Source organism: Triplophysa dalaica, chromosome 7, assembly GCF_015846415.1.
Source record: "Triplophysa dalaica isolate WHDGS20190420 chromosome 7, ASM1584641v1, whole genome shotgun sequence".
NCBI lineage: Eukaryota > Metazoa > Chordata > Actinopteri > Cypriniformes > Nemacheilidae > Triplophysa > Triplophysa dalaica.
In genome coordinates, this window is record NC_079548.1 from 3,761,365 (window position 1) to 3,774,390 (window position 13,026).

The 13,026-nt window shown below is 36.1% G+C and overlaps 1 protein-coding gene and 1 long non-coding RNA gene across 2 annotated transcripts in view; one reads left to right on the plus strand and one right to left on the minus strand.

Annotated features, from left to right (window-relative positions):
- The first annotated feature begins 136 nt into the window (after positions 1 to 136).
- On the plus strand, positions 137 to 2,438 carry LOC130426620 (uncharacterized). The gene is made up of 4 exons (XR_008907201.1): positions 137 to 346; positions 1,235 to 1,397; positions 1,629 to 1,759; positions 1,943 to 2,438. It is a non-coding gene; the product is annotated as an uncharacterized LOC130426620 (long non-coding RNA).
- An 816-nt stretch (positions 2,439 to 3,254) lies between these two features.
- The window catches only part of LOC130426941 (uncharacterized), a 56,934-nt gene continuing 47,162 nt past the window's right edge, over positions 3,255 to 13,026 (minus strand). Inside the window, exons 12-19 of the mRNA XM_056753955.1 lie at positions 12,389 to 12,472; positions 7,206 to 7,304; positions 6,700 to 6,795; positions 6,108 to 6,203; positions 5,771 to 5,869; positions 4,439 to 4,467; positions 4,277 to 4,333; positions 3,255 to 4,149 (exon numbers count right to left, since the gene is read on the minus strand). Coding sequence (XP_056609933.1) covers positions 4,090 to 4,149; positions 4,277 to 4,333; positions 4,439 to 4,467; positions 5,771 to 5,869; positions 6,108 to 6,203; positions 6,700 to 6,795; positions 7,206 to 7,304; positions 12,389 to 12,472 — 620 coding nt within the window. The 3' untranslated portion in view covers positions 3,255 to 4,089. The remainder of the gene's footprint in view (positions 4,150 to 4,276; positions 4,334 to 4,438; positions 4,468 to 5,770; positions 5,870 to 6,107; positions 6,204 to 6,699; positions 6,796 to 7,205; positions 7,305 to 12,388; positions 12,473 to 13,026) is intronic.

Consider the following 13,026-nt stretch of genomic DNA (forward strand, 5'->3'; position numbering starts at 1 on the left):
TCTCAGCTTTTTAAACCTGGAGAAGTGCAGTACACTGTAAAGGGACTTATCTTAACAGGATCTGAACACAAAATGATCTTGCCAATGTATTAGACTGAACATATAACATGCAACGGTGCACATGCACTGTAACGAATTGCTGTAAAAACTACAGCGTTATTTTACAGAAGCTGACTGTATTTTAAATAATACAGAATATTGCTGTAAAGTGCAATGCATTCTGGGGTCACGTGACGGATTAACTCAATGTACAGAATATTGCTGTAAATTTCAAATCTACAATGGCGGGATGATCTTCAACAGTCGAGATTGGGGTAGTGCGCAAAATGAATGATTCACACCTGTGGTAAGTAACTTATTACGTATTTTTTTTTCATATTTGGTAACTATCATACTGGTAACTTTATATAGAGGTATCTAAATTCGCGGTTCATATTGCTAACCCCGGATTCAACCTCCATCCGCGGGGACCGAAGGAGTCTTGCGGGGTTTCAGCAGCGCCGTCGCGGTAAGATTTCAAACATTCTCCGTCGCTATAGCACCTGAGGACAGAAGTTGTTCATGTTATTTAGAGTTTTTGTTCACACCAGGAGTGAAGGCGGTATGTGACGAGCTACAGTTCATTGTATTAGTAAGTTGACGGTTGTTTTTTTAATGTTGAACATCGCGCCCGCCGTAGACTCGGTAAAAGTTACATGCTTCGACAGTTGGGATACCACACTCGCTCGTGATTATTTTGTGGTGTAATTCAAATTTGCAAATGCAGTCATCCGTTAAATCGAGCGCCCAAATTAAAATGAGTCACCATAGCTTGAGGTAAGTCGATGTTCACGGAGGATAGCCCGGTAAAGTGATTAATGTACGTAACCATCTAGATATACAGTTTATGTATCGGAGGCCAGCTGAGAGCTTGAGCAAAAGACGTTAGCGACACCCTCATTGTATAGCAGGCCTGTCTCCCAAATAGGACCGTTGGAGGGTGGGAGTGAGACCCGTTACAAAATACTAGTGTGACAATTTCTTGACCGTGACATCCCTAACGTTAGTTGGATTACATTTCTGTATAAGTACGGTTTAGTGTAAGTATAAGTGTAAGTTACTCTGTTTAATTTGCTTAGAGTTTGTTTGTAGAGTCACTTATACTAAAATGTAGTTTAAATGTAAAATGCTTAAAGATAATTGTATATTCACTATTAACTATTACTATTGTCACATGTATAATTGTTTGTTTTAGAACACACTTGCAGGCCACTGGATGCTGACTACTGAAGGTTAGGTTGTGTGTGACGGTGCTCAGCACAGCTTCATGTCTGGCCTTCCCACTCTGTTCATAACATGTTACATATTCAGGCTTGAGTACCAGGATGGGGCAGCATGTACTTGGAGTCCAATGAAAGGTATTAATTGAACAACTTCCTTACCTGCATTTTATAGATATGTTAATGTTATATACCTGTTAAGACCTTTAAAACAATATTTCTCAACGAGAGATGCAATTTTTTTGGGCAAATTATTTAGAAGTCTCCCCTATTTAACACTAGCAAGCTGATGATTTAATTCATGTGTTTTAATATAATATATTTTGTACATTTAATATATAACATTTAGTTTTTCCTGACTCTTTGTAGATATTAATCCAGAGAGTGGAACAAGCAGCGTCATCTAAAATGCCAGGATACAGAAGAAACAGGTTGCAGTGAACCCACATGTCGCCGCTCTTCTAAACACAATGATGAATATTCAGTGTAATCGATGAAAAGTAAGAAGCACACACACACACACACACACACACAGAGACACACACACACACACACACACACACACACAGATCTCATCATTGAATTACATCATTTTATTATTCTCTGACTGTAGATGTTGTCCTCTGTTTTTCTCTGACTATAAATTGAATATCTAACATTATTCTCTTGTTTCGTTTCCATAGTTCCAGCTACTTGTTGTGCTCTGATGGATCAAGATGTGGACCGTTTTACAGACTCACTTGGGCCTTGTTTTGCAATGTTGTTTCATGATGGTAATGTTGGTTAACGTGTTGTTTAAACATGAGTGTTTAAAGAGCCATGTTGGATACTATGAAGTTCTTACTGAATAAAATTATTTCATGTACAACAACGTACACAATTTGTCTGTAATGTATTTTTGTATCAATTAAAAAAAAATAAACACTGTATATCCAGTATGCAAAACATACTGGATATACAGTGATTTATGTATTTCTTCTAAATAAAGTAAATTAAAATCAAGCAATTTGCTGTAAAAAATACAGCATTATACTGTTGCTATTCAAAATTACAGTTTTTCCTGTATTCTGCAATTACAGTAAATGGCTGTAAATTAAATTACAGTACTGTGGCTGTACAATTTACAGTAACTGGCTGGCAACCCTGCTGCCAGTAGTTTACTGTAAATTTTACAGGATTTTTTTTACAGTGTGCTGTATATGTCCTCACTGTTTCATTTCATCAGTAAACAAATGTCTTTGATATATTCTTATTTGAAACATGTTATTCCAAATAAGATGTTCAACTTATCAGAAGTTGAGCTTCAAATAATAGACCGTTTCTTATATTTTGGCTGACGATGCAAAAAATATTCACAATGAAAGAAACCGGCTAAAGTCGCAAGTTTCTTGCCTCGCCACCGCACTGACCTCATTTTTCTTGGTTGATTTAATATTATGATCAGTTTTAACTTTCTTATGGTAAGAAGGTAGTTTCTGAAACGAATAATAAGAAGCATGAGGCGTCAAACAAAGAAAGTGTCACAGTCACCAGCTGGAGTGCCCTCTCAAATCCACTAGAGGTCACTCCCCTCATCACCTGGACTGTCATTGCACACTACATTTCCCATAACCCATTGCCCGGACTCATTGAACACTGATCATTCTCACCTGTTTGTAATAACCTGATTAACATAATCTGATCCTGACACTATTAGACGCTCTGAAAAATATCAAAGCATACAAAGTAAAAAAGGAAAATATATTTTCAACATGATATGAGGAACGAATGACTCCCAGTGGAACAACCAGAGGACCTGATGAACCCTTCTCTTTAAACCCTAAAAACATTGCTGAACTCATGAGATTATGATTCAACGCACAATTCCGTCTGATGCCACAACTGGTGCAGATAATAAAAAAGAGAGAACAGTGACAGATCTCATGTGTCAAATCAGTTTTCAGTGTAATTTAGTTGCATAATTGATTTTCTTCAGGTTGAGCACAATCTCTTTATTTTAAACATATATAAGATACATACCATCACACATCCTAAAGACTCCAGCTGATAAACATTAACAGGTTCATTTTCACATTAAACTATGATCCTGTAATTACATTCTTAAGAAGCAGTTGTGTGTAAACATCTTGAAGTAAACTGACATTTAATTTTGTTTTCATCTGTGGAGATAAAACTGCTGTAACAGATCCAGATGAACATGTTCATATCACATGACTTTTCCTCATTCTTAAGCTTTACAACACTAGAATGAAACATTGAGTCTGTTATAATTAGACAGATTTATCAAATTCCTACAATACATTTATACACGAGCCCTGTCTGCACACAAAAAAGTGAATGTGAATTGATATAGTGAACAAAATACATTTGCGTTCAGTTATATTTTGTGTTTAAATGAATTCATACGAAAAAATCCACAATGTTCAATCTATTTAATCGAGAAGACATTTTTAATAATTCAGTGTCATAACATAAAAAACATTTACAGATTCAGTGCTGCAAACTGATTTAAACCTGAATGTTAAGTGCAGCGTTGTGACACATGCTTAAATATTTACAATATTAACAATCTCTCACTGAAATGATCAGTATGGATGGAAATGATCCAGAAACTGAAGATTTATTGATCCTGTACAATACTGTCCTGACATCACTGTGAACTTGAGACTCAAACCATGAACTCTGATCATATACAGTGTATTTGAAAAGTTCAGCACAGAGATCTAACAGTGTTTATGAATCATCTTCTGTTATGTTTGTGAGATCACTGACTCAGGCTGAGTTTCATTATGTTCTTCAGTATCCTGATCTTTATTCTTCATGAGAGGTTTCAGTTCTGTTGTGTTCTGGTCTGATCCAGTAGCTGGAGACTCACCTGGTCGTGCTGCTCCTGTTCACGATTCATTAAACAATATTAATAACTAAGAATATTAATTAGGACTGTTATCCAACATGATATTAATCATTTTCTTATCATGCAGGTCAATTAAATTCATGAAGTCTTATAAGATCCTCACCGGTGAATGTTGATTCTGGTCCTGCTGTGATCTGTTGGCTAAAGTTCTCATTCTCGTCTGTTTTAAGAGCAAAACATGTTATTTAAATGGTGTGATTTTCAGAATACATGTAGTATGAAGCTAAAAGTGTCAAATCAATGCAGTTTTATACATGATACTGACCTGACAAGACTTCAGACACGCTTGAATCTCTGTGAGATCAGAACAGTGAGAGAAATTTTTTTATTCCATTTTCTAGTCTATCAGCTATTAAACATTTGCTGTCAATCAAACACAAACTTACAGATCAACACACACATGAATGACACACTTTCACACAAGACAACAACAGGACAACAAATCTAACGATCAAAGTGTTTACAAAAGACACATGACTGGTCAGATTTATAAGAATCTGAAAAGAAAACACATGAGAGACAGAAAGTCATATGAAGGTCCGCTCATAATGGGCCCTATCTTGCACCCAGCGCAATTGACTTTGTACACCGATGCATGTGTCATTCCGATTTTGCACCCGCGCAAAGCGCGCTTTTCCCTCCACAGAAGCACGTCGCTAAACTAGTGAATGAACTTGCGCTCCCTGGGCGGTTCAGCGCAAAAAAGGAGGTGTGTTCCGGCGCAAACAATCCCTGGTGCTATTTTGCTGTTCCATTAAACAATTGCGCCACTGACCAGAAAAAACCTAGTCTAAAGTCAATGGCGCGTTGCGCGTTGTTCATTATGCTATTTTAAGGGCGCATGCTTGACCATAATGTATAGCGTACACAACGCGCATACACTGTGCTCATGTAATCTAGACAGATGCAACAGTTATTTTTGCAAATCATAAATTGTTACAATAAAAAAATATGAACACATGAGATGACGGAAATCATTGTGGTGTGCCACGAAGATGTGAAAAAATAGGCATAAATCTAGCTTACAAATTATTCAGGCAAATTGTAGTAATTAAGGATCAGACCTGTTTGCCCAATAGTGGCAAGACATATATGTATATAAGGACATCTGACAAATTGGTTTGTCCGTCAAGAACCAGGAAAAAAAAAATCGACTGAAAAACTGAAAAATCTGAAAGACTGAAAAAAAAAAGACTGTGAAATCACCTTTACCATAATGTAAGTACATTAAAAACCTTAGTCTTCAACTTACCAGTTAAGTTGAGCGTGCGCCTGGTAAATACGCCATAATAATAGCAATCCATAATTGAACTTGCGCACCTGCTTTTAAAGGGAATGTTGGATGACGCTCTGATTGGTTTATTTCTCGTTACGCCCAAACCACACCTATGAATAATGAAGCTACTTCAGACCAACCCATTTTAGATTTGCGCCGGCTGCAAGAGCCATTTATCCCGCCGGGAAAATAGCAACAGCGCCGAGACCCGCCCACAAAGTTACTTGCGCTTCGCGCTTTGACACTTGCGTTTCAGATCGTTAAAATAGGGCCCATAATGTCACCTGATGGTTTAAATATACAAGATCAGTTTTTACTCACTGGATGAAAGTTGTCCAGAAATCATTACAGACAATAAGAAGAAACATTCAGAGGGAAAGAGAATAAATCTCAGATCCATCACTGCACGCTCGCCATTAACTGATGAGAAACAAAGAGAAGACATTTATATATTATCATCATAGGAAATGATAATAAATGTAATTAACAACAGATGAGAAATAATGATTTAAATGTTTATGTGCTTTAAATTTAACTAGTTTGATTTTAATCATTTGAGATAAAAAGTTGAAATATTTCTGTATTCAGTGTCTCAATAGAGACCTACAGCACTGAATCTTGTTAAAACCGCTGATATTAAAGTGTTTTGTGTTTTCACCTGTTTTCAGTATCAGTTCTGTTATCAGAACAAAAGCGCTGATTAAAACAACACCAACTGATCCAAACACATACAGAGAGACAAAACGATGAAAACCTGTAATGAAAGACAAAGATCAAGACATTACTGCACAAATCAACTTTACTGACAAAAACGCTTTAATAACATCATAATTATTTAAACACATTAGTTAAATAGTTATTCTACTATAAACAGATGAATAGATTTGTATGTAAGAAAATGAGGCCACGGCCAATAATTAGATCCACAAAAACTAAAACATCATAATAATATAAAATAATGTCTGACTCTTTGTAATATGTAATCTCTTTGTTTTACGTTTCATCTGTGTGATATTTCAGTCCTTCAAAAGTTAAGTAAAAATGCCGTATTAGATTCATATTTAATGTGTAACAGTGTGAAATCTGTCTTCCTAAAAACTCTGTCTCTTTTAAACACTAAAGATCTGTTTATAATAACACTGATCTCTTAAAGTCTATAACTGTACATGTAGACAAACTGATGAAGATTAAAGCAGAGAAACACAGAATCACACAGAGAAGATGTTTAAAGTAGATCATCAATACTGTACCCAGAGGAATAGATAACCCATAAGTCTGATCTGTGAATCTGACAACTGCCCAGAGTATCTGCAGATACACCATCACACAGGCCCATCCAACAGGATCTGTGAATTAAAAACACCATAATATTTTTTCTATAAGATTGACAGATTTACAGCAGACAGACGAGGATGAAGAGAGAGAGAGAGAGAGAGAGAGAGAAAGAGAGAGAATGAGATGGATACATGACAGATCAAAGTCACAACAGATCAGAATATCTTCAGTATGAGTATCATGTTTACTGCACATTTAATGAAGTTAACTGATAAATATAAAGATGAATTTTACTTTAACTTCACTTCACATCCCATCATTTCTTAACAAGTGTCATAAACCTCCACACAGTTCTGTATATTCTGTATGGAAGTGTTGTGTCTAAAGAAGAAGTTCATGAAGTGTTTGTGAGGTCTGATTATATTTTCTAGATCAAGAACACATTATGTTTCAATCTTATGTTGTTAAGATATTTTCATACCTGTTTTATTTTCCAGTGTAAAGATGAAGAAGCCGATCATAAGTGCATTAATCCCTAATGTGACAATGAGCATCACTGTTCTCATGACCTCACCTGACCCTGAAAAAGTGTGAGAGTGTTTTCATGAATAACACTTTACATACAAACACAAACAGTGATCATCAGAGTTTAACACAAGAAGAGTCACGTGAAGATGATCAGATATCAGATTAAACATCTAAACACAGATCAAGAATCACTGAAGAATTAAAGATGAAAATATTTCTGCTCTTGTTCAACTCAAAACAATCAAAGACATTTATTAATGAAGACTAATAATGATAAATAAATGAATAATCAGTGTTGGGAAAGTGATGTATATAAATACACTACATATGTATACTATTGTAACGGGGTTCAATAAAAGGGAAGGAAGGAGACGGGAACCGGAAAACATTTAAACAGACATTTATTAAAGTAACACTTGCCGGCGGCCCCTCACGGCCGACCGCCTGCGAACAAAACATAAATACAAATACAAATACAAATACAAATACAAATACAAATACAAATACAAATACAAATACAAACATGTTCGGGCCCGGTCCTCTCTCGTCGTGCCTTCTGTCAGCTCGTTCTTTTATGCTTCCGATCTCCACCGTCAGAAATGCGGAGCCGGTGTGCGCACAGCTGATAGCCATTATCACTCACGCCACCGGCCCCGCCCCTTTGTCTGACGGCTCTCGCCCCGCCTTCCTTGCTACAACTATGTTCTGTTTGAATACTCGATTCTGATTGGTTGGAGGGTGTGCAATAAAATCCTTTAACGCACAGATAGCTCCAGTCAGTTTGATTACATTTAAAATGACCTTACAAATATCTGCCATTGTCACCAGTTTGAGCTAAAATTACACTTTAAACATATATAAAAGCTTTAACTTGGCAGGTGATCGTGGTATATCCGCTTCGCGTCGGGTGTTACTAGGTCTCCACATCGTTGATAAAACCCTTATACACATGGCTAGCTGTGGTTTATCCCTTACTAATATATATCATACTTAGTTCTATGCGATTTAATAGTGATTAAACATCGTCACAAAACCACACTTATGTAAAAACATGTTGACTGTAATTGTGTAATATTTCATTGAGAAAGAGACGCTCTCATAAAGAAGTGAAAGCAGATGTGATTCATGTCATGAAGCGACACTCAATGTTTCCAGAACTGAACCTCATTCACTTCAGTGTTTCACTGCTCAGATGATGAAATAACTTCATCTTTGACTTTTGTTTGATGAATATTTTCACCAGTTAACATAAACACTTAATGTATATTTTTAACACTTGATTGACAGAATAAAGTGATGAATTTCATTATTAATTCCTCATGTTTATGGCTTCATGTGACTCTATGATTCACTGTATGATGTCAATAATGTCACTTCTGTGTTATTGTCTCAACACATGTGGTTACGGTGTCTAGGGATTTTTATTTTCTATTTTTTTGTCATTTCTGTACTTATGTGTATGTTTGTGTATATAGTAGTGATGTCTATTGTATTGTGTCTATCATCTGTGGAGGAGCATGCAAAAGAGTTGTTTCATGTACTCGTACAGAACATATAATTTACTGGACATAATATAATTTACTGTACATATACAGTACAACAAAGAACTTTGATGGAGAGTCTAAAGCAAGAGAAATCTCTAAAGTCACGGATGAAGGGAGCCCAAAGCTGTAAACAAATGTGTTTTTTCTTTCATTTGTCATGATTCTCAGGGTGGGTGAGGTGAGAGACAGAGGACCCAAGTGCAGACAGGGATAATAACACGACAAAACAAAAACCTACAGGGGGGTTAAACAACATAACATAACGGGAAACAGGAACAAGGGCTAACTACACATCAACAAGACTAAAGTTAAACATATGACATAACTACAAATGACCAGACCAGACTAGACTAGACTAGACTAGACTAGACTACCTCATCCACAAGAGACAGAAACAATGAACCAGCCCCAGACAAGAGACACAAGATCCATATAACCAAAGCCAAATCAAGAGGGGACAGGTGCAGGGGATAAACTATTTAACACTAACTAGGAAACAGGAGGGCAGGAACAATGACAAGACCGGAGAGAGAGAATGGCAACCAATAGGTCCCAAAATAGTCTCTCTCCAACATAAAACAAATGATCCTGTCTGATTCTGCCTCAAAACCAAGAAATACCTGACATGGTGAGGTAGAATCATGACATCATTTGTCTTTATTTAATAGAGGAAAATACTATGACATAACCAACAAACCTCTATCAGACGTGTCTGTCATAAGGAGATATTCTAATACAGTTTAAGAGATAATAATTTATTTTTCATTTTCATAATTGTTTTTGTTAAGTGCCTAATGTGTGTGTTTCTCGTTTAATTAAATAACAAAATAAAAGCATCATAAATCAAGCAAATCATGTTTTTCCTTAAATCTGTCATGCACAAGTTTGTGTTATGGTTAAGTTTTAGGAGGAGGACATAGAATTGATCTTACCATCAATGATGACTTTATAATGTCTCGACAAGTAAAGCAAAACGTGTGTGTGTGTGTGTGTGTATGTGGGCACACTAACCACACATCTTCGATGACTTGTGAGCAGAATGATGGAGAGATGGAAAAGAAGAAAAAGATAAGAGACTTAAAGGGCTTTGTTGTACTTTTTTTCCATACTTGGACCACTTTGTAGGTGCCATTGTTTTCTCAAATTTACATGTTTTATTTATGTCCATCTAAATGTCATCGCTTGGATTACAATGTCACGCGCCTGCACTTTGAATTAGATTTTTCTCCAATGAGGGGGGGGGGGGAGGGGCTGAATGTTTTGACGAAATACGTTGATAAAAACACAAGCTCAAAGTCGCGGATTATAAGCGGACTTACTATTGAACTGTTCCGTGTGGTCTCTCAACCAACTCTCCAACGTCTGATTTACGTGACGTATCCATTCACACACACAGAAAATCTGTCATCAAAATAAAAGTCTCAGTCAGAAAATACATTCAAATATTAATGCCGTTACATATGTGTCTCCAGAACTATCAGCACTGACTCCATCAAGTCTCTGATGTTTCTTCTCTTCTCTCTGTTCACCAACAATCTGTCAAACTACTGAAGTTTAGACCACACCTCCCTCACTGGACTCATCTATCTCTGATGAAGAATATCAGATTAATCTGGAGCTCAATGCTGTGAAAACAGTGGAGATGATGTTTGACTTCAGGAGGAACACAACACCAGCCGCCCATCACTCTGTGTGACTCCTCAGTCGATACTGTGAACTTCTTCTGTGTACCATCATCATCAGTCCAGGACCTCAAGTGTGAGCTGAACATCAACTCTCTGATATCAAAAGCTCATCAGAAGATGTTCCTCTTACAACAACTGAAGAAGTTTGACCTTCTAGAGACAAAGATGATGCACTTCTACACCTCCATCATTGAGTCTGTACTCTCCTCCATCATCATCTACACTGATACCACTGCTGAAGGTCAAGACAGACTGCATTGTGTCATTCATTCTTCTGAGAAGATGATGATGATGACTGCAATGTGTCGACTCTCTAAAGGATCTGAACACTTCCAGGAGCCTGAAGTGAGCTGTTAGGATTGTGTCTGACGTCTCTGGACACAAACTCTGTGAAAAACTCTCTCCTCCAGAAAGAGACAAATATACAACTGCAATTGACCTCATCAACAACACACACAACCACTTATACCCCACAGACACTACACACTACACTTCACACAAATATTGTGTCATATACACAGAAGAGAACTGTTGAAATTCATCTGTTTATCTCATTATCTCATGTGTTTTTACACTGAGCCCACTTTAAACATCCACCGGTGTTCAGTGAATGTCTCTTTTCTTTATATTTATATATTATGTGATTTATTGTTTCCTTCTTGGGAAAGTCATTGTTCAGCACAAACACACTAAACATATTCCTGATAAGGTTAAACCCACAGCACTTGATAATAAAAGTGATTGTGATTTATCTGACAGTTAGATACGGTTAAAGGACGTCTTTCTCTCACTATAAGATGATGAATGAGTCTCTATGAAGAAAGAAAAGCTCATCTCCTCTCTTTATTAATATATTCTGTAATAAAGTGTTCTGTTTACTGAAACTGGTTGTCTTGTTTATTTTACAGTATCTAATAAATGTCTTTGTTTGTTCAATTGTGCTGTTTTCTACATTCATTGATATTTACTTGTTGTGAATGTTTATGTGAATGTCTTAACATCAGTTCATATGAGGATGAAATTATGATCATAGAAGCACGAGAATCATATTACTGTAAATACTGTATATATTCTGTTATGTATTCTTCCTTTCAAAATCAAACACAAATAAACTGATAAATGTTGTGTCTCTATCACTCTCTAGACACAATGATGCTGTAAATGTAGTCAATGTTGTAATCATACTGTAGGAGAGTACGCAGGGCGAGACCGTGGTTCGAGACCGGTGAGTAATTGTGAATGAGTGCCAGCTGTGCGCGCACCGGTCTTGAATCACGTAGGAGATTGGGAGCATATGAAGGAAAGAGCGACTGGACCGTCGATGAGAGAGGACCGGGCCCGGACATGTTTTACATTTGTATTTATATTTGTATTTATGTTATTTCGCCGGCGGTCGTCTGTGAGGGGCCGCCGGCTGTTATTATTTATATTTAAACTTTATTTTAAATGTCTGCCGGTTCCCGCCTCCTTCCTTCCATACTTTGAATCTTGTTACACGTACATTTATCAAAAATGACTGTATAATAGTCGTCACACTTAAAGCTTTTGTAACAGGATGACAGCGTAGATCAAGAAATCTCAATATCAATCAATCTTTCTTATAATCACTAAATCACACCGTCACAGACAGTTTTAATACTATTCTTTATATTACTCAATGATATTATTATTGATTATTATTCTGTTAGAGGCGTGTTAACACGTAACAAACATGAGTGTGCAGTAAATACAGTAAATCAAATAATCGGATCACAGGAATCTCAGATGAAACACAACATTACATTTGATTTCTGTGTTACTGAGAGAAATAATCACATGACTGAAGTGTTTTACTGTCAACACTGATGATCACATAAAACATATGAATGCATTTATAACAATCACATCATAACTCGTCAGATACTTACAGCTGAAGTGGCGATAACATTTATAAAACATTCTTTCATTCGTCAGTGTTAGTAAAACTGGTAAAATGGCAACAATGATGATTCCTAAAAACAGAAGAGAAATGATATTAATACAGATGTTGAATATTAATGAACAGATTCAGTCTGTGTGTATAATGAGTGTTTTAAAGATTCTTCATCATCATCTGACATCATAACTGTCCTGATCCTCCTGCATCTCTACTACATACTACACACTACATACATCTACTATCAGAATAAAAGAATATATTACATTTATATACTTATTACTATCCTCTTCATCTCAATGTCTCTGTATGTATATTTGAATTTAGACTTTGTATTCATTTAATTATTGTTGTTTGACTTTTCTCCAAGCTGATTCTTACACAAGTGCTACACAAATGAAACTAGTTTTGTGACTCATTTCATTAAATGTTTTTAATTTATTGTATTTTAGCCCAGGGACAATATTTGAGCTTATTCACTAAAGTAAAAAGGAAAGTCTTGACTTCTCTAATGATAATATTGTAATATTTGCTGAGACAAAATCCCTTGAACATTATAAGATGACATAAAACAGGTGAAATATAATGACATAATGCATATTTCAAATAGTTTTGATATTTAAATAGTTG